Genomic DNA, 25120 nt, shown 5'->3' with positions numbered 1-25120 from the left:
AAAATAAATGAAGTTAAAATTTCCTTTCCCATAATAATACTGCTGTTATGGTGGAATTCACCTATATTTTCTTATTTTTTTATTTGATTATTGTCAGATAACCATTTACAAGCCCTAAAACTATCTGATAATCTAAATTCTTAGAGGTTTCTTAAATAATGTAAATAAACATCAGTTTGACTCTAGTTATGGTTATGGATGTTAGTTATCAATGAGGTTTTATATAAAAGTATTTTTTTAAAACCGTTTCTGTATTTTTTTCCCTAAAACTATCAGTTTGTTCTTAGAAACATTTTGAAAATTAAAAAAAAAATCTTCAGTTTTACTCCCCTGGACTCTCCGTTTTATTAAAATGTGTATTTTAATTGCCAGTACAATAAGCTCAGTTGATTATTAAAGTAGTTTAAAAAGTTTGTGCCAAATTAAACCCAGCAGATTGTATGGAGTCGTTACTTACAGCATTCACTCCATCTGACCAGCAGGGGGCGACAGCAAATCGCTTGTGTTGAGTTGTTGACTTTACAGCAGTTCCTCATACAGAGCATGCATGTAGCGACAGTGGAGAGGAAGAACTGTCTTCAACCAGGAAAATACCTCCAGCAGAACCAGAACCGAGCTCAGTACCAGCAGCCATCTGCCACGACCGACTGGAGGTGAGAGAAGGTAGAGAAGAGACACAACAAGTCGACTGATCCGGGAAAACTTTCCATGTTCTGAACTCATGTCAGCCAATGCCCTCCTTCAGGAAGAAACCACAGCCAATCAGAACACCAGACCAAGTGTAGAGAAAGGAACTGATTCTGGCTTTGTTTTCCGCTCTGCCACCTCATCGTGGTGGATGGGTTTCAGTGTCCCAGTGATCCTGGGAGCCATCAGAGGCTTCATGCCTCTATTTGGGCAAACGGGTCCAAGGTGAGGGATCGGACAAGAGCAGCCCAAAGATCGTTTAGAAATATATACAGTGTTCCTGTTTAGAAATGGTGATATTAACAGGGTTCCCACTTACAACCAGAGCTATAGACAGAAGTCAGTGATGTTGACACACTTAAAGCCGCTATTTTGTTAGATACGCATGTTTTACAACTCATATTTTTTAATACTTTTGATATTAACTCTACAGCGTAGTAATTTAAACTTTTACAAATCAAATGAAGTCTTAAATATTGTCATTTTTAAACTAGAGCAGATATATAAAGTATTAAAATACTTTAAATTAAAGACGTAGAAGTGTCATCCAATAATTCTCAGCATCCTGATCACTTTCACAGTTGATTAGCCACAATAAAAAGTTAATCGTAATTAAGTCTATTAATAACAATGTTTGCATCCCTACTTATGCCGTTTTTTCCTGGTCGACTCTAAAATGTCACATTTGTCGATGCCTCCTTTAAATGTCAGCTGAGCAGCTTTCATGGCGCTGATGGACGTCTCTTCCTCCTCCTGGTCTGATAGGAGCCATTTGAAGGTGGAGAGGCGGCCGGCGGTATCACCTGCCATCTGCTCATAAAGCTGCTCAGAACCAGAACAAAGCTGCTCGGCTTTCATTTCCTGTTCTGCAGGAAATTGGGAAAGAGGCGGCCGATAGCTGGTGCTGCTTATCAGCTGCTTCCTCTCGGCTTCATGAAGAGACGGAGCGTCAGTCAGAGCTTCACCTGCTGCTCCTCATCCTCACTGTAACGGAGGCCCGACTTGACATTTAGACAACAGAAAAGCCTTCAGTTCTGAGCAAATAGAGTTTATTAAAGCAGACAAACAGGGATAAAAATGCAGCCTGGAAATATAAACAAGTCAGTAGCTGCGTTTCCATCGACTGTAAAATTGCGGAAACTGGAATTACGAAAATAAATCAGCTTATAGCAAATACACCGATTTTGAAGAGTAATTCAAGTTTTTCGATAAAACGTTTCTGCGCTAGGATAAGGTGTTTTTAACAGTTGTTGCAAAAATGCAATGTGATCAATAACCGGATGTGACTACTGGCGGAAAAGACAGACAACGGCAGGAAGTAGGTGAATGATGGCGAGATGTTTTTATTCATGTGTGATTTTAATTTTATTTCTTATTTAATGGAAACAGTCATTGCCAAATGTATTTTTGACATTAGTATAAATATGCATTACCACCATTACTCTGTTATAATTTGAGTACTCTACTAACCTCTCTGTGATATTTACTGTAGTACTCACTGCCAAAATTAGCTTAGCTTTCATCCACAAGCTAAGATGGACATAGACTACATGTTTATCTGCCTGCCACCAGAACCTTGTTATTCATGTGAAGAGTTCCTTTACAAATCCCTTTAAGCATTGATTTTATGCGTCCATAGATTTCAGGTCTTGAAACTCCTCCATGATGTTTGCACTCTTCACCAGGTAGTGAACTACATCAGAGGCAGCTTGTCCACTTCGTCTGACATGTTTTCCTTCTCCATCTCTTTCGGGTCAATCCCGACAGCAGCCATTTTGTTCATGTATTTTTCTTTCGCACATTGGTTTCTACACTTTTTTCATTTTGTTGGTCTCGAATCCATGGGTCTTGCCTTCTAAGATGACGCAGATCACTTCCGGTTCAGACTTGTGGGAACTATGCATCGTTTGTAATCCTAATCCAGATGTTGTGAAGCTCCGCCCTGCCAGGTATTTCACACCCTCACATTCTAACTTATCTCCTCCCATGAGATCTTCTCTCCCTTCTGCAGCAGTTTGGGTCCATCCATGCTGTGGACACGCCCCCTCCATCAGTGGGCGGAGCTTCTCTCTCTCTTCCCCCCCCTCCTATGGGAGTATTTAGGTGGAGGCGAGGCGGTTCTGGTCCTCAGCATCAGCAGCGGCTGCATCATCCGGACGGCAGGCTGGAGCCCTGGTACTCGTACACCCACTGGTTCCCCATGGCTTCGGCCCATGTGATGAAGGACGGCGGGCCGGAGCCGATACCGCGCATGCAGCCCGCCATGATGATGTTCTCCAGCAAGTACTGGTCCAGGAGGGGGATGTCTCTGGACTCGGCCATGTTTGACCAGCACAACCACCAGCATCAGCAGAGGCACACCGGGGGACAGATGGTGAGAGCCTGGACTCTTCCTCCTCCTCCTCTTCATCCCTGTCTCCTCTCTGGATCTGTTCTCAGGTGGTACAGCTCAGTTTTGTCAGTGCAGAACCTCAATCCGGGTCGAGATTCTTCACCTGGGAAAAGGAAAATCTTCCTGTTTGTCTCTATTAGCTGCTTCAAACTTATTGTCACTTGTTCAAAACTGCTTAATGAACAGAAAAGTCAGGGGATATTTACTTTATATATTTTATTATTTGCATTTCTTCTACAAATTTTATTTTATAAAAAGTAATTTAGGTAAATTTTGGTGAACAGTCAGTTTGGAGAAAAAACTCTGAACTTAGTTGCAGGGGCAATAATGTGGTTATAACAGATTAAATGAGATGGATGAGATTTTATTATCCATCCATCCATTTTCTTGCACCCTTTTTCCCTCAGTGGGGTCGGGAGGGGTGCTGGTGCCCATCTCCAGCCAAGATTTTATTAGTTTTTTTATATTTATGAATGAAATGAAGAGAAACATTTTTAAAATTTCTCACTGTATTGAGTGAAATATCAGGAAATGTTCCATTCAGTTCCGCTCTCCATTGTTGGAATGTTAACCAGTATGGAGGATGTATCCTGCCAAAATTTTGAAATAAATATATATGAAAAGAAAAGACAACACAATGGAAAAAAAATCTGAAAACTGTAAGTAGTTGAGAAATAAAGAAGAAAACAGAAATGGAGCACATATTAAAAAATAAATGAATGCATGGTGGGGAAAAAAACTTAAAGCATATATGATTAATAAAATTATGGCAATAAAAATATTAAGTATATAAGATGAAAAATTAGAGGAAAAAAATGTAATTAAAAAGAAACTAATAAGACTGGAAATAAAACTGAAAATTGTACAGTAGTGATGATGTTTCAACAATACTACTTAAAATAGTTTATGTCACACTAATCAAATAAGTTGGGAAAATTTTCATTTTTTAATTTTTGGAATATCTGGCAGTTCAATTACTTTTTCAAGCCATTTATTTCAATATTTACTGCCAATTTTGGCAGGATCAGTCCTCCACACACCTTGTATTATTCCTGAAAATCATTAATCTGCCTCTTAAGATTCAATTTATCTGGGATTCAGTTCCTGTTAACTTCTTTAAAATCAAGATGAAAAGCAGACATTATCATTTTCTATCATTCGATGAGAAATGTTCATCAGGTCTGTAGAATTTGAAATTTGTGTCTCTGTAATCCCTCTGCTCTGACTGTAAGGCTCAGATTCTGGACTCATGTTCTCCTTCTGACTAGAAGTTCTTAAAATACTCCTTTCAGCTGGTTCTGCCCATTCAGAACCTGCAGCCTGATTGATTATTGGTCAACGTTCCTCACCTGACTGTGTCTGGAACAAAAAGGTGGATCTCGTGTGCTGCACCTGATGGTTTGCACGTCGTCCTCTGCGTCTGTCAGCATCTCCATGTTTAATTCAGGAAACAACAGCTGCAGCTCGTCTGTTTGAACAGTCAACGACGTCAGACAAGAGCAGCAGGTTCCGGTTATTTCACTCCGGGTCGGAACTTCCAGGGTCCATCGGTTTGTCTTTGTAGGGAAAAACCAGCAGAAGCCAATCAGGTTCTGAGCTTTTTGAGATGTTCTGCTGTTTCATTTCAACCTGATTGAGCTTATCATTAACTAATAAGCGTCCATTTTCTTTTCTCTTGGATGAAGAGGGTCGACCGTCTCCAAATAAACGACTAAATTTATCATAATATGCTGGATTATATTATGAAGCTTGTGGTACTTGTCGAGTGTTTATATTGCACAACAGAATCATATAAAGTGCATTTTTCATCGAACACCGGACTTTGGACCGTTTCTCTTTCCCGCTCTGGCATGGTCACTTCGCCATTTTGTTTCTTCTTCTTTTTCCGCTTCAAGATGACCAGCGGCGCCCTCTGTTGAATGGCAGCCAAACTACAACACTTAAACAAGAAGGTTTAAGCAGACGTTCTTAAACCTTTGAACTCATTTTAATTAATAAACCATTAATTGACATTGTAGTTCAAAAATGTAACAAATAATGTAATTGAGTAAATGTCCTCTTATCTAATTTGTTGTTTTCGTTTTGTTCTTCACCATCATCAGTCCAGACGGACATCTTTTTGTCCAATCAACGAGAAGCCCGATGGCGAAAACGCAGAGGATTCTGGGAAAACAGCAGTGGTGTTTTCTCTGAAAAACGAGGTCGGCTGTCTGGTCAAAGCGCTCAGACTCTTCCAGGTCAGAACCAGAACCATATTTAGGACCAAAACTACACTCAGACTCAGATCTAGGAAACTAGACCAAAATATTTTGTAAAATTTTGTGTCTTTGCAGGACATAAAATGGAAAAAATGTCTCCCCATAAGTGAAGTAATCTAACAGAGCTAGTACTTTTTTTTTTTTATTTTATTTTTTTTTTTATTTATTTATTTCGAACAGACATTAAAAACAGTCAAAAAAGAACAAAAAAACAAAATAGAACTTTTTAATCAATATCCAGGAATTATTGACTTAAAAGCTCCTATATTTTGCTGAACAGTTACCTGTAAGTTGGTTTTTGTCTTATTTCAAGTACTAAGATATTTACACCAGAAACTAGACAAAAAATAGTGTTAATCCAGATCTTGGCAGTATTTGTACCCAATCTCCATCCTCTTCTTCAAGGAGAGACGGGTCAACCTGAACCACATCGAGTCCCGGATGTCGAAGCGGGTTCCTAACGAGGTGGAGATCTTTGCCGACTGCAAATGCAGCAAGAAAGAGTTCAACGAGCTTCTGCAGCACCTCAAAGATCACGTCAACATCATCTCCTTCAACACGCCTGCACATGTTTGGTCGGCTGAGGCGGGTACAGATACAAGACATTCATGGGTTGGAAAAAGTTTCAAAGTGTTAAATTAATTTTGGTGTTTTCCCAGACGAAGAGGATGTTCCCTGGTTTCCCATGAAAATCTCAGAGTTGGATCAGTGTTCACACAGAGTGTTGATGTATGGGTCGGAGTTGGATGCAGACCATCCTGTGAGTTTATAAGTGTGTGACGCTTGTGACTTTCTGTATGACCAGATGATCATACAGAAAGCCAAACTGAGGAAGTTCTTGTCTCTGTTGCTCCTTCTGTTAGGGGTTTAAGGATAACGTTTATCGTCAGCGCAGGAAGTACTTTGTGGAGGTGGCCATGAACTACAAATTGTAAGTCACCGGATTTCCTCAGTCCTGATTTCTTTATATGTCCTTCCATTGATCCAGGTGGACTTTATCAGCAATATTCACATATTTTTCTGAAAATCTGGCACATTTTCTCTGTTTATGAAATAAAAATAATGCATTGTGTATCTGTATCAACGCATGTTAAAGACCAGTTTTGGATAGAACCTTAGCTCCCACCTTAGGGACGCAAACAATTAATCGACCTACGATTGTCAATTAATAGATTATTAAAGTTTATTAAAACTGATTAATTAAAAACACATGCACACATCATTGATGACATATTAGGGCAATTGATAGAAAAAAAGGAAGGAGTAAATTGAGGCCAAAAAACTCAAATTTTGAGATTACTCTCAGAAACTTTGTAGAAAAAACTTAAAAGTTTCTCAGTTTCAAAAAATTTGTAATGTTTTATTTTTGTTGTTGTTGGTTTGTTTTTTTCTTACCAAATTTTAGAATTTTCAACCTCAGAAATGTCCATGCTTTTTCCTAGAAAATATCTGAGATCAATCTCAAAATCAGTTTTTTGGCAGGAATTTATCTCCTTTTATCCATCCAGTTTGGCCGCCATACAGCAGAGGGCGCCACTGGTCATCTTTAATCGGAGCCGTTGGCGACATGGCGGCGACAAACCAGAACGGAAAAGAGAAATAGTTCAGAGTTCGGTGTGGGGTGCAAAATTCATTTTATGCGGTTCTGTTTTGAAATATACACACTAAACAAGTTCCATTAGTTTCACAATGGTTTTAATGTTTGTTTGTTTTTAAATTCAGCATGTTATTAACATTTTAGCCCTTATGTTATGGAAAGACGATCGATTGTCTTCATACAAGAGAAAACTGAGGTTTTTAAGAAAGTGGCGGATTATCAATTAACCGTTAGTCGATCAATAAGATCAATTTGCATCCCTATCCCACATGTTTTTACTCCAAACTGTCCTTCGGCAGTGGGCAGCCCATCCCTCGGATCGAGTACACCTCCGAGGAGGTGAAGACATGGGGCGTCGTGTTCCGGGAGCTGACCAAGCTGTACCCGACCCACGCATGCAGAGAGTACCTGAAGAACCTGCCGCTGCTCACCAAACACTGTGGCTACCGGGAGGATAACATCCCCCAGCTGGAGGACGTCTCCCGTTTTCTCAGAGGTTGGCCCCCTGCGTGTACAGTAGCTGTAAGAGCCATATGATTGAAATAAGCAATTATTGAGGTGACGAGAGCACACGGCTTTGACACTTGGGTGATGGGTGTGTCGAGGTTGGCGTGGCGGTATGAATGGGAGCCATGCGGCCGCACTGGCTTGTATGTATGAGGAAGCGGGTGCGCCGGGGTGGTCATAATTTCTGTTGACCGTGCTGTAATGCCGTTTATTGTTGGGACCATTGTATGGTTTAGCTGGTTATGTACCAGTCTGTGTAAGGTCTGAAGTATGACAATCAAAGTGGAATAAATTGATTATATTATATATTATATAATTCTATGTATAAATCACTATACATATAGTGATATATACATACCACTATATTATATGTAATTAATTTCACATTACATAATTGATATATATATATGGAAAAATAATATATAATAATAAAATTATTTATAAAGATTTTCACCCAAATATCCAACGCTGAAAGTCAGGGGAAAAAACACACCTACTAACATATCTGCCATACTGAAAATCTTTGCGATAAAACAGTGATGGGGTTCGAAGAGCGGGTTGATATGAACTGATGTTTTGAAACACAAGCATTCATAACCTCAAGCGTTCTTTGATATAGAACCGCATGTCATAGATGAGGTCACATCTACAATGAGCTCACTGTAGTTCTGGGGGAATGTCTTGCTTCTGCTCGTTGCTATGGAAACGATCTGATCAGTTCTACATGACCCAAACTGTTGACCCTTTGCAACGGCGTCACTTAATCATTCGAGGTGCCATGACGGACGTCGGAAGTGAGGAATGGGAGTGTTGAACTGAGCAACTGAAATTGACTTCCAAAGTTGTTTGGAGTCGTCATGTTATATATAATATATAATTTTTATTTATTTATTTTTTAAATTAGCAGGACTGCAAAGCTTTTTTTTCTGTTGTAAAAATGTGGTGAACATTTTACTGACAGGACAGAATTACTCCTTAAAGACAGCTGGGTTTGTAGTTTTTCTAGTTGATGCACTGAACAGGGAGTGTATTATAAGCCTGAAGGCCCGCCAGGCTTATAATACAATGGGGGAAACCCTGCTGTCTGTGTGTATATGGCAAGATATTTTTCCAATGTTATAAGTAAAAAAAAAAAAAATCTGGCATTGGAACTAAAACATTTTGGTATAAATTAAGAAGTTATTGACTTAAAATCAGCTTCTGCATGTTTCTGAAAGTTTATCATATCAATCATTTATCGTGATAAATTTCTTATCAGAATAAGAATTTTGATTTATCGTTGGCACGATAAATTCCAATTAATGATGTTTAAAAACCTCCAAAACTGTCCTTTCTGTCAGTTTTGGGGTTGCTGACAATCGCTCTTCTTTATGTGGCTAATGTCTTAAAGAAGTGTATTAAATGGTATATTTTTCAAGAACATTATTTGTGTTTGTATGGATTTTATTGCTATGATACACATAATCATACAGTTACCCAAAAAAGATGTAATAATAGTGATTATAGTCACTTATTGTTGCCATGATGGTACTGCAAAATATTGTTATAAAACTTTAACACCCATGCAGCAGAAACTGCTGATAATACAATAAGGGAGAGTAGTAGGAGAAAAAATTTTTTAAAAAGTCAGTAGCAAAACTTTAGTGATGAAAGTTTGTGAACTTTATCATAATTGAAAGTTTTAAGCAAACGAAACAGAACAATATTGTTATTCCATCATCAGGAGGAGGAGTGACATCACTTCCTGTGTGTTTCAGAGCGTTCTGGCTTCACGGTGCGACCTGTGGCCGGTTACCTTTCCCCCAGAGACTTCCTGGCTGGTTTGGCCTACAGAGTGTTTAACTGCACTCAGTACATTCGCCACAGCACCGACCCCCTCTACACACCAGAACCGTGAGTCCAAACCTGTAATCTGCTGCGCTGTAATCTCATCCATCTCACAGTCGCATCATTTCCCTGATTTTTCATTAATCTATTTCCTCCATAGATTTCACATACCTCCTTTCGTCTTGTGGTTTTTCTTACCAAACGGTTTCTAGTTGTTTCTGTAAGTCTGGTTCAATGTCAGGATCAAGTCTTTGCAGACCTAGAGAGAAGAAGCAACACTTAGGTCTGCCACAGATATCAATAAATCTTATTGCAAATTAAAATGAGCTCAATAATTTCCATTTGCTTGATTTCTCATTCTTTCTACTAAAAACTGGATGACTAAAGTCTTCAGTTTGGTTCTTTGGTATCAACTAGCCCTTCTTATTAAGGACAATATTGCTCATAGAGACTTTATAATTCATTGTTGTTTCTGTTTTGTTTATTTATTTTGGATATTTAAAATGTCTTCCAGATCCAGTGTTAAAAATGTTCATTTAAATTTAAAGATTATTGATCTTTAAGAATGTGTTCTTGCATTATTATTATGTTTTTACAATTATATCACTTCAAAATGATCTCAAACCAACATTATTGTGTATTACAATAATTTATTGTCTGATCGGCGTAGCAACACTTAAACCCCTGAAATGGTTTCACTTTAATTAATCTAATTTCAAACCAAACCAATGAGTTTCAACGGGAATAAAAAGTCAGATATTTAATTTTAAATAATCATAATTATATTTAGTCTAGATCACCACCCTCGTCCAGAACATCTGGTCTGCTGGTCCAAACAGTGTCTGTTTGTTCTCAGAGATACGTGTCATGAGCTGCTGGGTCATGTTCCCCTGCTGGCCGACCCAAAGTTCGCCCAGTTCTCCCAGGAGATCGGCCTGGCCTCACTGGGAGCGACTGATGAGGATGTGCAGAAACTGGCCACGGTGAGTGGGGACCAGTGGGCTGGTAGATCCACCCATCCCATCCCATGAAGACTATTTAATGTAAAGTATAGAAAACCTCAGGATTACTTTAGGGAAAGTCCTGCGGACGTTTGGGCGACTTACCTCAGGCAGAAAATTTCTATAAAGTTTCTTGGTGTATTTGTTCACAGAGTTAATTTCTGATTAACTGTTTGATGATGACAATGGATCAGCTTCAGTTTATTTATTTAGTTCTGACTCTTCATATAAATCCAGTTTATACAAATCCAGTCAAAAACATCTGGATGAACAGCTTCACATCTTACTGTACACTTTGCTCTGATCGGTTGTGGGCTGACATGTGACTCAGTGGTTCAGCATAGGTCATCACTGACTAACTGCAGTTACACTGAATGACCTGAGGGTGGCGCTGCTTTCAAAAAAACACTGACTGGCTGCTGGTGTTTCTGTTTCAGTGTTATTTCTTCACCATCGAGTTTGGACTCTGCAAACAGGACGGTCAGCTCAGAGCTTATGGAGCGGGATTACTGTCATCCATCGGAGAGCTCAGGGTGGGACACACACACACACACACACACACGTTCAAAGTAAAATCAAAATTAAAATCATATACATAAAACATTGATGCATGTACCATTGATTAAGATTCAGAAACAACTGTACATCAGTGTGTTTTTAGCCTTGATTTAAAGGAATTCAGCTGTGTTGCAGTTTTCTGGAAGTTTATTCAAGATTTGTGGTGCATTGAAGCTAAATTCTGCTTCATAATGCTTGGTTCTGGTTTTGGTGCAGAGAAGACCAGAATCAACAAAATGTTAGCAGTGGAGTGCAAAAATAGTTTAGTGAAAGAATGTCTCTCTTATGGTTTATATTTATTTTAATCCATGTACTTATTCTACACATTTATTATTCATAATATTTTAAATAAACAATATTTGATCAAAATACATATTGATTTCTGTATATTTTTAGGTGCCACATACATTCCAAGGTTGGATAAAAGGTTGGGTTTAGGCATCCAACTAACCTTTATAAAATATTCAGTCTTATAGCACAGAGTAATCATATTGCCAACTCATCCCCAGTGTAAGAGTTGGCAATTTACTCACAATTCATGTGTGTAAACAGCGACACGCAATTTATGTGTGTAAACAGCGACACATGAATTAGAACCAATCTGCCAGAAGGTCCTGCAGGCAACCAATCAGAATAAGAGTTTGTGTGAATATTCATGAGGACCTGCTATTACACAAACCTGCCATAGGGGGCACTGTGGTGATGCACAGATTATACACAAAATCAGGTTTATGTGTATTTGTGTTAAATTTTTAGGGTTATTGGACCAATAGAAACCTTTCTACGCTTTTAGATTTTTGTCAAAATTAACAGGACAGCGCTCCTGTCCTGTTAATTCAAAATGTCCTGCTAGTGTGTGTATTCTGATGAAATGTTCTGCTAAACCACATGTACCAACACGCGCGTGCGCACACACACACAAACAATGTAAACAGGTTTAGGACTGTGACTTTGTGCTGCAGAAAACTGCATCCATTTTATAATTTGTGGAATTCTTCTGAGTTCTGTTCTTGGATCTCTTCTTTTCTTTTATATTAAAAAAGTTGGGAACTTATTAATGGTTAAATAATTAATCAGACTGTTTTTTCCCAGCATGCTCTGTCTGATAAAGCCTGTGTGAAGATGTTTGACCCAAAGACGACCTGCAACCAGGAGTGTCTAATCACCACCTTCCAGGATGTTTATTTTGTCTCTGAGAGCTTCGAGGAGGCAAAGGAGAAAATGAGGTGAACAACAAAACACAGAAAGTAGAAAACACACCGATGTAAACGCTGGAGGAGTTGAGCATGGAATAACTAAAAACTGCAAAAACATAAAATCTTAACATGAGAAAAATTTATTGTTATAAGTGAAATAATCTGTCAGTGGAACAATTAACAAAATCAATATTAAGGAATTATTTACTTAAAACAAGCTCCTATATCTTGCTGAAAAGTTACTTGTAAGTTAGTTTTATCTCATTTCAAGTGAACTTAGATATTTGCTCTAGAAACTAGACCAAAAATACTTGGTAAGATTTTATGTTTTTGCAGTGTAGACTTTGAGACCTAACTAAAACATCTAGTTTTAATTTCACCATAAAGAAATTCTTCACTCCAAAACCAACCAGAGTTGAGCTAATTATGCCAGAATGCTTCAAACTGTGAAATAAAACTGATGGTGCTTGTTTACATTTTTTTTATTTTGCTCTGAAACGGTAAAACCAGGCTGTTGATTCAGGAGCGATAATATTCCAGACATGTGTCCGTTTTTTTTTATCCTGCAGAGAATTCGCCAAATCCATAAAGAGGCCGTTCTCCGTGTACTACAACCCGTATACGCAGAGCGTAGATCTGCTAAAAGACACGCGCAGCATTGAGAACGTGGTGCAGGACCTGCGCAGCGACCTGACCACGGTCTGCGACGCCCTTGGCAAGATGAACACCTACCTGGGCATCTAAGGCTGACGCAAACCCAACCACCTCAGAAACACTAAATATTACCAAGTATTTTTTATCTGGTTTCTAGTTTAAATATCTTAGTACACTTGAAATAAGGCAAAATTAACTTACAAGTTACTTTTCAGCAAGATATAGAAGCCTGCACTGATAAATTGGCTCAGATTTCCTTAATTTTGGCAGATCAGTGATCTTATCAACCTCAGCAAAGATCCAAAAATCAGCCGCTGTCCTCTTCGGCTCTGCAGTGAGAGGTTTGACCAACAGACCGGCCCATCAGGTCACGTCTGCAGTTAATGATGGTCAACCCACTGTTGGCAATTCAACAACTTCTTGCTACATTTAGCAACATTTCAGACAAAAATCATTATTGGCCACATTTGGAATTGGAAGGTCAGGATTTTTATAGTTCGGTAATCAGCGATCTGCCACAAAACTGCAAGCAGTGCACCTCTACCTGTATTACATAATAATTCCTTAATATTGACTTAAATTGAATATATGACAAGACATTTTTCCATGTTAAAAGTGAAATAATCCACCAGTGGAACTAGTTTCAAATCAAGTTTATTTATCTTGCTTAAAAGTTACTTCTATGTTCATTTTGTCATATTTCAAATGCACTAAGATGTTCCACTTGAAACTTGATAAAAATACTTGGTAAAATTTTGTGTTTCTGCAGTGCAGGAGCTCTGACCGGTCCAATCAGTTGGTTCTGACTTGAGTCTCTCAGATTATCAAGCTGCTTCAAGTATCTGTAAAAACCTCCATCCAGCATTTTTAACGTCCAAATGTCTGATTTCATCCAGTTACTGTCCGCTCTGCTCATGTCAAATGTCTCCTGTGAGTCCAAGCTGTCAGAATAAAGTGAAGAATCCTCCACACTCAGGAAGACTGTCTTTCTTTAACTGATCATCAGTAAAGAGATCAATAAGTTAAGAAGCAAATTGATCAGACCATCATCCTCAACAATGCTCCAACTTCTGTGGATCAGTTCTGGTCTCTATAAAACACATCGGGACTTTTTCCTAGACAATCAGCTGAACTTTTCCTGCAACTAACTGTAAAAAATGAAATAAAAGTATGAGAATTAACTTCTTACTTCTCTCTAACATAAAAAGTATTTCTGGATCAGTTTATTTTCGGTGTGCATGCTCTATATTCACCAACTCTTAATTCAGGAAAGCATGGAGAAATGGGGACTCGATTTTTTCAGACCTGAAGCATCGGTTTCATGATGGCTCTGTGGGAGACGGAGCAGAACAGTTTCAGGATAAAAACACAAGCTGGACATGTTAAAAACAGACTCAGGTTTATTGAGAAACACATGGTGTTGTGATGGCAGTGTTAAAGCTGGTAGTAAAAACATAAAGACTTGTTTAAGATCCGGAGCCTGAAATTCACTCCTTATAGTGTGAGTGTTTAACGCTGGGGAATTTTACAAGCATGACTTAAAGCAGGGGTCACCAACGTGGTGCCCGCGGGCCCCCTGTCGCCCGCGGGCCCCTTGTCAGTCGCCCGCGGGGCAAGTTCTAAAAATAGCCATTCTCATTAGGGAGCATTGCCAAATAAATTATGTAATATTTTTACATTGAAGTAGTAAAATTTGTTTATATTCAGAATTTAAAAAAAAGCTAATTATAAAAAAATTTCAAATGTAAATTTTTATGCATAAAACTCTTCTATGGTTAAAGTTCAGAATATGCGCCTGCAGGATGTTATCGGAGGGCAGCAGCGCCTGCTGCTCCCTCTCTGCCTAGCTTAGAGTGGGAGGAGCTCTTAGGTCTTTTTTTTAAAACTTGAAGTAAAAAAAAATAAAATAAAATTTCCGAAATTTTAATTATCGAACCCTCTTTACAATTAAAATTGTGGAGAAAAATATATATTATGCGTCAAAACATCTTGTACATAGCGCACATCTGAGTCTGTGGGGGTCAAAGGGCACCCAAAGCTTAAATCTTATTGGTCAGTTTGCTTTTGTTTATTTGGCGGCTCGGCGCTTTTTCTGTAAGCTAAAACTGAATGAGCGGGGTTTGAACCTCCCGCAGTTCTAGGAGCGGTTCGGATCCGGTTGAGCTTTTTACCGTGTTCGGTTCTGACGGGTCGCCGGTTATGAGCTTTTTGATGTTTCCCGAACCGGACAGTTAGCGGGTCACCCGTTAGCTGACATCTGCCGCTCATACTTAGCGTCGCTCTAAGACTGCGGGTTAAACAATTTAATGTAGTTGAAACGTTTTCTAAAAGAGTAAAAACTAAGCAAACAATGTTGCTTCACCTTCTCCTCCTCTGCACGTCTGACACCTGAACCGGGATCAACATCCTCCTCTTTCCGTGGATCACAGGTCGGTTCCGCTTCCATGTATTTATTAGTATTTAGCATCGTTTGTGTTAAAAAAGGGTTCGCTGCTTTAGTGGTTTAAGTTTGCGCTGGTTTTGTGCGACGCGCACATGATGCGCATTGGAGAGATGCGCACTTTACAGGTCAGGTGCAGGGATAGTTTTGTGCTACCTTATAATCTGTCGGACATTTTTTTCTCTGCACAATTTGTTAATAATAAAGAGGGATAATAAAAATATACAATAACTTTTCTTTTATTTAAAGGAAAATCTCACAGTGCGTCCAGCAGCTGCAATAATTTCCCACAGTCACTTGTGGGAAATTTAGAATCACAGAGAAAAGCTAAGAAAGGGAATCAAACTTAAAACTAAACTAAGAGCTTCTGATCACATAATAGCAATTAAACATAGCTGCCATGGTAATAATTACTGATAACTATTGTGAATAGTCCCTAACATTAATATTATTAGACGGCATGTAATCATATGTATTATTGTTATAAAGGCTGAGCCAAGAAAAGTAGCCCTTCGTGTTGCTCTGGACCTGTGAAGTAGCTCCCAGGCTCAAAAAGGTTGGTGACCCCTGACTTAAAGTATATTCAGCTTTTTGTCTCTTTACCTTCCTAGTTGCCATTTTATCCAACTATTTAGCTTAATAAAATTATAAATATATTAAATATTTAGTAGTTAAATATTTAGTTTACCCTCTAAATAGTGGTAAACTCCCAATATTTAGTAGTTTAGGTTCTAAATATTGTTTGCTAAATATTAAATAATTTGCAAACTAAATATTTAGTTATCTAAATTAGCTTGCTAATTAAATATTTAACTTGCGTATAAAATATAAAATTGTTGTTCCTGAAGGACCCGATCGATCCATTGATCTGATTATCAGCCTTTACCTTTAATCCAGGTCTCAGCTTGGACCTGGTTCTGATCAAATTCTGCTACCAACGACAGAAAACCTCAGCGCAAGTCCAGGGATTGTCTGGTTCTGGACTCAGAACAAATCTCAGTTCAGACCGTCCATTAAAGGGGCAGTATTATGTTTTTTCAGGCACATGGTGCCATTTTATAGCATAATAAACTATGTGACCTTCAGTTGTTATAAAAATTACATATTAACCCTTTGGCAAAATTTGAATACATTTTTATCAGCTGTGAGGAGGAGCTTCGACCTTGAAGGCGGGGCTCGGTCCACCCAGGTGTTTTGCATAGCTGAATGGTTGCCATGGAGATTAAAGGATTTCTGAAACATGCATGAAAGAATCAAAGCAACACTCCATGTATATTTTTGATTCGGGAATAATATAAAATTATGTAAAGCTAAAAAAAAAAAGTTGATTTTACATGATACGGCCCCTTTAAGTCAGTGCAGGTCAGGGAAGGGTTTGGGGTAGCTGAACATCAGGTAGTCCTTGTAGTAAAAGTCAAACACCTTCTGCCTCTCCGTGCCGTTCAGCTGGGAGAAATAATCCTGCGTGATTCTGGACGAGGTCCGCTTCTCCCGCGGGTTCCTGTCCTTGAAGTCCGGGAAGGTGAGGTTTCCCGGAGCGCCGATGCCGCGCAGCAGGAAGTCGGCGTCCTCCTGCAGGCTCTCGATCTTCCCAATGAAGTCGTAGTGGATCAGACACGGGCTGCAGAGCTGGCCGACCCGCTCCCAGTGTATGTCCATCCCAACGGGTCGCTGCGCGTCCAGCAGGTACTGAACGAACTCCCTGAAAGTGACGCCGGCGCCAGTTTTCAGACCCGACCCTGTGGCGTTGGCCCGGTACCTGGAAATAATGGCCCGTCCAAACACGGGATGGTAGTAGGAGTTCGGACTTTCAAACTTGTCCCGGAAAGCCGAGACGAGCCGCTCAAAGGGCTCCCTGACGAACAGGACCTTGGTGTAGGTTTGGAGTCTCTCGGCGATACCGGCCCGATCGTAGCTGTCCAGCCGCCGCAGCTGATTGCTGTAATGAGCTGCATCATGAGGAATATCCTGAGTGGACCGGGCTCTGCCTGCCAGAACCATCAGGACCCGTTTCCAGTTGGAGCAGCCAGCTTTCGGAACCTCACAGTACAGCAGCTGGAACCGGTCCTCCACGTAAAGCCGGGACACCTGCTGCAGCCTGACCCGCTGCTTCCGGCGGACCGGCTGGTACATAGAGCAGACGTCGTTCAGCTGGCGGTGCCGAGACCGCTGCGTCCTCAGTGCCGTAGAACCTCCAGAGGGGGCGCCCTTCAGTAGCAGCTTCCTGTGGCGCTTAGTGACTGGCTGCTTGTTGCCCAGCAACGGGTCTGAACAAAGATGGAGGAAAGGCGGGAAGGACGGAACCTGAAACACAGAACAGAACAGAACCAGAGTAAAAACCAGATTCTATAACTTCTGAACCAGAGTGAAACTGCAGCAGGAACTTAAGGGAGTTTTCACACCTGACAGTCCAGTAGAGTCAGTTTGAAACTAAAACTAAAACGTTTGTTACATTTTCAACTACTGTGCTTCGCTTTCACACCTCAAAGTGTCAAATGAACTAAACCCTTTTAAAAAAAACGTTCCCCTTCTCACCTGTGGTGGCGCTGCACCAAGAACCACTGAAGGAAACAACACAGAAACCTACGAAGACACCGAGGGCAACTTCCTTCTTGACCAAATGTAAACAAAATAGAGTGGCGTCAGATCTTATGAAAATAGTCAAAATAGTATGAGAATAAAGTCATGAGAATGAAGCAATTTGAGAATAAAGTCTGCGAAAATAAATACGAGACTAAAGCCATTTTAATATTAATACAATCGTAATTATGTTACGACTTCTATCTCATATTATTTTAACTTTATTCTTGTAATGATACTTTATTCTCAGTTTTATTTTTATTTGTTATGCCCTATACTCCAACGTGCTATACATACATATTTAGGTTGTACAGATATTCAGCATCTTGCTGTATGAATTGCACAAAAATGTCAACATTCCCACAGGAACATAAAGATAGAAACATCCATCCATCCATTTTCTTGCACCCTTGTCCCTTAGTGGGGTCGGGAGTAAGATAGAAACATAAATGACCAATTTATCAGTTTTTGATGCTGCTGTAATGCTGCAGGTGTCCAGCAGGTGGTGCTGTGGCGCCATAGTTACCTTCCGTTCAGGCCACGTCGGAGCCTCCAGGACAGGAACACCTGAAACAACAGAACAGAGAGTTGAATACGTCTGAGTTTTAGCTGTTGCTCTTCATGTCTGCGTGACGGAGCCTCTGTCTGGTTCTGGTTCTGGTTTGGTGTCGATGAGCCGTTCTGATGAAATAAAGATGAAGCTGCAGAGGTTCTGCTGCCTCAGTGATGTGACAACGCACATTCTCTAAAAGCTCCCTCATGATACTTTCCAGTCACACTGGCAGATTTTCAAATATTCATGAGGCGAACATCAATAAAACATGGATGGAGGGGATGAGGAAGGTGGAGAACAATTTAATTCCTCAGGAGGAATCATCCAGAACCATCCACAGGAACCATATTCAGAACAGAACCGGACCAGCATCACATACTTATTTTACAGCTGCAGATTTTCTATTCCACACATTTCACTGCACATGTTCTGTTTTACATGCAATGTGGCCCATTAAGTGTTATGTTGCAGTATAATTTACTCATATTTATAAACAGGAGACCTGAATTATTTTTACTAGATTCTGTTATGAGACTAAATTAATTGTAAAAAGATAAACTTTTTACTTGTCTACAGATTCAGGAAAGGAATAATAATGTTTAAGAAACAAATTTTTGTTTAAAAGAGCATTGAAATCTTTTTTATTATTATTTAAATCTCAGTTCATGGGTAATATGTAAAATGTGACATCTGACCAACCGTGTGTTATTATAAGTAAATTAAAATTTATTCATTATTAAATGTTAATGTTGAAATATTTTATTTTTGTGTCAGTTAGGAAGATTTAGTAACCTCTTCGCTGGAAACTATCGTGGATCCTAACAAATATTAATTTGCACATGTTCTGTTCCACATGTTGTACTGATTTGTAACAGCTTCACAATTTCTGTTCTACATTTTCCTCTGCACATGTTCCAATCCACAATTTCTTCTTCACATTTTGTATTCATTTGTACCAGCTCCACATGTTCCAGCTGCGCATATTATCCGCTTCAAATGTGCGCAATAAACTTCAAGGTGGAATATCTGAGGCAGAAAATGTGCCGGGTTCACATGTTCTGTTAAACATATTACATTTTTTTATCTGCACATGTTCCATCTGCACATGTTCTGCTCTACATTGTGTATTTGATATTTTCTGGTATTCGTGCTGTATTGTGAATGTCCTGCTCCACACGTGCTGGGTTCACATGATCTGTTAGACATATTCCATAGCACATGTTCTTTTGCACTTGCTCCAGGTGCACATGTTTCTTCTTCACATGCTCTATCCACATTTTAGTCCTTATCTGTTGGACATGTTCTACTTTGAATGCTGTGTTTATTTGTATGAGCTCCGGATGTTTTAGTGTGATGAGGTTTTGACCCAAGTGCTGCAGAAACGTGAGAAGAACCTTCATGTGACTCTGCAGCAGCAAACCAGGAAGTGACGAGTTGCTGTCATTTCATCCCAGAGGACTCAACACCTTCATTTTCCCCTCCAGTGATCCGCTTAACAACAACGATCAGGTGATCAGTCCGCCTCATCAGTCTCATATTTCTGTAAATATCAACGTTAACAGATCGGAGAGTTTGGACGAAGCTGCTGTAGTTTTTTTTAATAAATCATAAGAGACATGGAGCGCAGGGAGAGAGTCCACAGAGACAGGGTGGGCGCAGAAAAACGGGGCAAGAATCAGAAATGGTCAGAAATCCTCCTGAAATATCGTCTAGCCCCACTCTGCAGAGTATTTTTGGTAGTTTCTCGTGCAAATATTTTTTTATATACCATAATTTGCAAGCTCCAGTTTCTTGTTGAAAAGTTGAGTTTTGTCTTACTTCAAATGTACGAAGATATTTGCACCAGAAACTAGACCAAAATCACTTCTTTGATTTAGTGTTTTTGCAGTGTGACTGTTTCAGGAAGTGAATCGGGTCCAGATGTTAACATGTCGATTAGTTTTTAAAACCAGTCCAGACTTTCTGCTCTCTGTAAACCCGGAAGGCGGATTCTCTGACCGCATCAGTTCCAGTTTAATTCTCACAGGTGAAACAGCAGCCGACCAATCACGGTCATGCATCTGGAGCTGCAGTTTTAAACAACTATCCAACGTTTTCCATGGTTTATCGTAACTGCAGACTGTAATGCATGCTGCAGAAACACTTTGTTTACTTTCACCATGATCGCTGTCGTCATGGACGCAGTCCAACTCCACAGAGGGAGTTAATGAGTGGGAATCAGGTGAAGCTGGAGCTTAATTACAGGTGCAAACTCTGAGCTCCACCTGCCCCACTTAGAGAGCTGCAAACCTCTGCTGCAGCTTCAAGATTACCTTGGACTATCATCCTTCCTTCAAGTCGTTAAATCTCTGCTTTTAAAATCCAGGTGTGCTTAACTATCACATCTGAGGGTGAAGCTCTGCAGCTACAAAACGAACTGTTTATATGGGGCAGAAAGAAGGTTCTGGGTTCAAATCCCAGAAGGTATTTCTGTATGAATTAGACTCTCCAACTTTAGTTATCAGATGAAGAGGAAGGAGCAGGAAATGAATCTTTCAACAAACAAGCAGCAGTTTCACTCAGACTGACCCCAGACCAGTCGACCCAACAAAACCAACCTGGGTTCTGTTGCTGCACGGAGTCAGTGAGATGTTGCAGGAGGACCAGAAGCAGCAGCGACCCGACTCCCAGGAGAAGCAGACACCAACGAAGAAGAGGCCGCGAGCGGAGGAGTTTCATCCTCCTCACAGAGCCCTACAGTCCCACCGGCTGGTTCCGGGTCAGCCGCAGAACCTGAGGGTAGGAGGTCACACCTGGGTCACTACAGCTGCAGTTAGCGACTATTTTAGTAATCGATTAATCAATTATTCCAATGATTAATCATTAATAAATAAAACAATTGGCAAATTCTGTAGATTTTTCATTTAACCACTTAAACATTTGTATACAGTATTATAAATACTTTAAAATATGCAAATAAACAAATATTTCAATTCCTTTCTTAAATTAGAAAACAAATGTTTTATACCTAAAATTCAATAACAGCATTCCTTTAGTTTATGCTTTCTTTATTATCTTACATTTTTTGCTTATTTACTGCTCTGATTGAGTTATCCTTTCAATAAATGTCCTTTTTAAGAGTCTGTTTACTCCAGTTAACAGACAAATGTTTTAAGTGAAATAATCAACCAGTGAAACTTTTTATCAATATGAAGAAACAATTTACATAAAACAAACTCCTGCCTTGCTTAAAATTTACCTGTAAATTAGTTTTGTTTTATTTCAAGATATTTCCATTGGAAACTAGACCAGAAATACTTGGTCAGACTTTGTATTTTGCAGTGAATCCCAGAAACTTCTCAGATCCTCTGGTCTCTTCCTGCCTGCCTGTGGCTCCATCAGCTTGGAGTGGAGCCCAGCTGGGACATATTTATAGATCAGAGTGCTTCAGGTTATTTTTATCCGCAAATACAGAAACAGAGGAGGTGAAATCAGATCGCTTCTGCAACTTGCAGCCGTTAACCGCATTAATCTGCTTGAGGATTCCTGATACAGAAATCTGAATGTTTTATTCCTGAATGGAGGAACGAGATGGTCACAAAAATCTGATAATAAAGCAGAGTCACACAAAGCTGGACGATGAAGAAATATGACAGTGATAACAATTTGATTAGTTAAAAAATGTTCTGTGAAATTATTACATTTTTATTGATATTCAGCCACTAGTTTATATGTTTCCAGTCGGATGTGTGAAAGTGTACATGCGCAGAACAAACGGCTGCATATTCGTACTATGCATCCGGACAAATGACAAAAACAAAATGGCGGATAGTATTGTGCTACTTGTACAACAGTATATTAGGACCATTGCAGACAGAAAAAAAGGACTGAAATTCCGCAAAAAAAAAAATTAGATTAATCTTAGTAATGTTTAAGAAAAAAACTTAGAAATTTGAGTTTGAAGAGTCAAAATTTGCCAGAAAAAAACTCCCAACTTTTGAGTCTTAGATTTTATTTCTAGAAAAACATGGAAATTTGAGTCAAAAATGAGGTCACCAGGTTTCCCTGCAGGAAATGGGAGTGTTTCTATTCAATAATTAACCGAGCCATGACCTTTGACCCACAACAGCTCTACAGGATCAAGTTTATTTTAATAATCCCATAAAATTCGACCTGATCCGGGATTAATCGGCTCTCTTGGTCTTTACTGCAGCAGGGAAAATGGCTTACAGTTTATACCAGATTATAGTCCACAACCATTTTCTTTTCTCAAATTCTTCTGCAGAAGATCAAAACCTTCATCCAGAATCATCGCCGTTACCTGCATATTTACAAGTTTGTGATAGATGGATTAAGGATGCTAGCAATTACAATTAATTGTTTATTAGATAAAAATTAGTTTTAATCAGTGGCGGAGCTATAGAGGAGTCTGGGGGGCGGCTGCCCCCCGAACCGGGCCGGATGGGGGCCCGGGTCTGGAGGTGCCAGGGAGGGAGGAATGGTTTCAAGTCGCTTAAATGTCTGATTGTACACGGAAAAAGTGCGCCCTCACCTGTTGAGAACTGTGTATTTAATGTTAAAGTCAATAGTTTCAGTTTCGCCCCCCCACCTCAACAGTTTCCAGCAGCTGATGCACGTAAGGGGCCCGGTGATTCGTTAGGGGCCCGGTAATTGGCCCGCACCCCCGGCCCGACGCTGACTTGTTCCGCTAGTGGTTCTAATCAATTGACCAATGACATTCTCTTACACCTTCTTTTAGTGTTGCAGTTTCACCTCCATTCAGCAGAGGGCGCCGCTGGTCATCCTTAAGCAGAACCCTTAATATAGAAACAAAGATGGCGGAAAGGTTATAACGGAGTCCGGTGTGGGATGAAAACGCATTTTATGCGGTTCTGTTTTGAAATGTAAACACTTGATAAGCTCCTTAAGACTCTACCATCAAGAGAAAACTAAGTATTAAAAAAGGCTGCTTATCAAATAATTGTTGGTCAATTGATAAGATTTCTGAAAAGTGAATATTTCAGCCAAAAATAGAAAGAAGTGAGACAGAACCGATCTGGGTTTCTGGAAGTTAGAAAGCTGTAGTAAAAAAACAGCTGAATCAGGACAGAACTCAGACTCGGCCCGAGTCTCTGCAGGTCTCAGCTATGCATCAACATGTTTACAGACTGCAGGTCACCAGTCTGATGAACGACACCAGCAACATGTCGGATCATGTTTCACTGAGACAAACAGGAAGTCAGCTGGGGAGAGATAATCCCTGCAGGAGTTTATTCCTCTGAAATGACACAGGAAAAACTTCTCCAGATAGAAACCTGGAGATGTTCTGAGATGTTCATCAGTTTGAGATCAAACTGACAAATGATCTAACAAAAACACATAAGAAGAAGCGTGATGCTCTTTAAAATGCCGTTTTGACTTTAGAAAAAACCCAGAGGACCAGAACCAGGAGACCACATGGCACCCAACATGGATTCTGCTCTTCTCCACTTCTCCTCGTACAACAAATTAGGGCCACTGGAGATAGTTTAAAAAAAGGAGGAGCAAATTTCTGCCAAAAAAAAAAGAGGAATTTTGATATTAATCTCAGAAACTTTCTAGAAAAAATTGTGGAAATTGCTTAGTTTGAAAAGTCAAAGCTTTTCAACTCAAAACAGGTTCTCTCTGTTGATGTTGCACCTGTTCCTAGCACACTTCTTCCTTCCACTAAATTTTCTGTGAATATGCTTGAATGCAAAACTAACCAACTTCTTCAGCAATGACTTTTTGTGGCTCCCTGTAACGGTGCAGATGGATGACTCAGGTGTTTTGAGTTTCCATTAATCAATTTTTTTTAAATGTTCTCATTTTCTGTGACTCAATTTTGGGTTTCTACTATCTGTTTCTACCACGAAAGTTTCTGAATTTGAAAAGTCGAAAGTATTCGACTTTTGGACATTTTATGAGTTTCATCATTTCTATTTTTTTTATTTGTCTTATAATCAAAATCAAACCGATTTATTTTCCAATAAATTAATTTACCGCGGATGAAACGGTGCTGTTCTAGTTTTACTCTGTCAGGTCCAACAGAATCTGCTTCAGGAAGCTGAGCTGGATCCTGCTCTAGTGGATTCAGATCAGAACCGAACCTCAGTAACAGGTCAGACCTGACACTCACCTGAATCCCGGATCGGCTCCAAGTTCGGGTCCGGCATGGACCCTGTCCGCCGGGTGCTCCGCTCTGGGTCAATGATGATAAAAAATATCCCTGACAGAACCGAACAGAACCAGGAACCAGTGTCGGTTCGATGTAAAGTCCCCTGGAAGCGGATCGATTACGCCCAAAGTTCCGGACCCCCGGAGTTCAGCTGAGGATCAAACCGAACATCAAGCTACACAGAAGACACTAACCGGAAGTTTACTAACGGTCCCTTCACAATAAAAGTCAACAGGCAGTTTTCATAAATCCGCTGCAGATCTGAACCAGTTGGACCTCCAGATGATCCAGAACTTATCAGAACTTGTAATAATATTCAGGTTCCTTCACTGGTCCGATTCAATTCCAGATATTAAATATTAATCATTATAATAAGACAGATTGTGTTAAAACCAGAGTTGGGTATTAACAAGTTACATTTACTGTTATATTTACGTGAGTAACATTTTTTAATTACCTATGAGTATTTTTAAGAGGCTGCACTTTTTACTTCATTATGAAGTATCTACATCTTTACTTGAGTAAAATTCCAGGATACTCTACCCACTTTGAATAATTTAAATAATAATAAAAAATCAAGCTTGTTTTTACCACAAATTCAGCAAACACAGACACATGCATGTAGTGTTTCGTAGATTTTAAATTGAAAGAAATGGATTTGGAAATAGTGTTCTTTTTCCTAATTTTATTATTCA

At 39.6% G+C, this 25120-nt stretch overlaps 2 protein-coding genes and 1 long non-coding RNA gene across 4 annotated transcripts; 1 reads left to right on the top strand and 2 right to left on the bottom strand.

Moving 5' to 3' along the window:
• Positions 1 to 1719: 1719 nt before the first annotated feature.
• On the bottom strand, positions 1720 to 4684 carry LOC145552023 (uncharacterized). Its single transcript, XR_014087959.1, has 2 exons — positions 4429 to 4684; positions 1720 to 3182 (listed from the first exon to the last, which is right to left on the bottom strand). It is a non-coding gene; the product is annotated as an uncharacterized LOC145552023 (long non-coding RNA).
• On the top strand, positions 2832 to 13652 carry tph2 (tryptophan hydroxylase 2 (tryptophan 5-monooxygenase)). Of its 2 annotated transcripts, none has more exons than XM_008411892.3 (11): positions 2832 to 3061; positions 5182 to 5316; positions 5743 to 5926; positions 5997 to 6097; positions 6201 to 6268; positions 7234 to 7430; positions 9199 to 9334; positions 10125 to 10251; positions 10707 to 10802; positions 11920 to 12053; positions 12593 to 13652. In XM_008411892.3, exons 1-11 carry the CDS (start codon positions 2888 to 2890, stop codon positions 12765 to 12767), a joined length of 1527 nt encoding a protein of 508 aa, XP_008410114.2. In that variant the 5' UTR covers positions 2832 to 2887; the 3' UTR covers positions 12768 to 13652. The 2 variants fall into 2 exon arrangements, with proteins under 2 accessions (XP_008410114.2, XP_008410115.1); XM_008411893.3 differs by lacking the exon at positions 2832 to 3061 and adding an exon at positions 4903 to 5031.
• Positions 13653 to 14059: 407 nt separating this feature from the next.
• On the bottom strand, positions 14060 to 24618 carry LOC103466378 (carbohydrate sulfotransferase 8-like). Its single transcript, XM_017305186.2, has 4 exons — positions 24387 to 24618; positions 20848 to 21022; positions 18224 to 18264; positions 14060 to 17421 (listed from the first exon to the last, which is right to left on the bottom strand). The coding sequence occupies exons 2-4, from the start codon at positions 20966 to 20968 to the stop codon at positions 16471 to 16473; spliced, it is 1113 nt and encodes a 370-aa protein (XP_017160675.1). The 5' UTR covers positions 20969 to 21022; positions 24387 to 24618; the 3' UTR covers positions 14060 to 16470.
• Between the last annotated feature and the right edge of the window lie 502 nt (positions 24619 to 25120).

This window comes from Poecilia reticulata, chromosome 6 (genome assembly GCF_904066995.2).
Source record: "Poecilia reticulata chromosome 6, P_reticulata-male-v2, whole genome shotgun sequence".
NCBI classification, from domain to species: domain Eukaryota; kingdom Metazoa; phylum Chordata; class Actinopteri; order Cyprinodontiformes; family Poeciliidae; genus Poecilia; species Poecilia reticulata.
The sequence above is the reverse complement of the archived record's forward strand: the minus strand, read 5'-3'. Positions and strand labels throughout refer to the sequence as shown.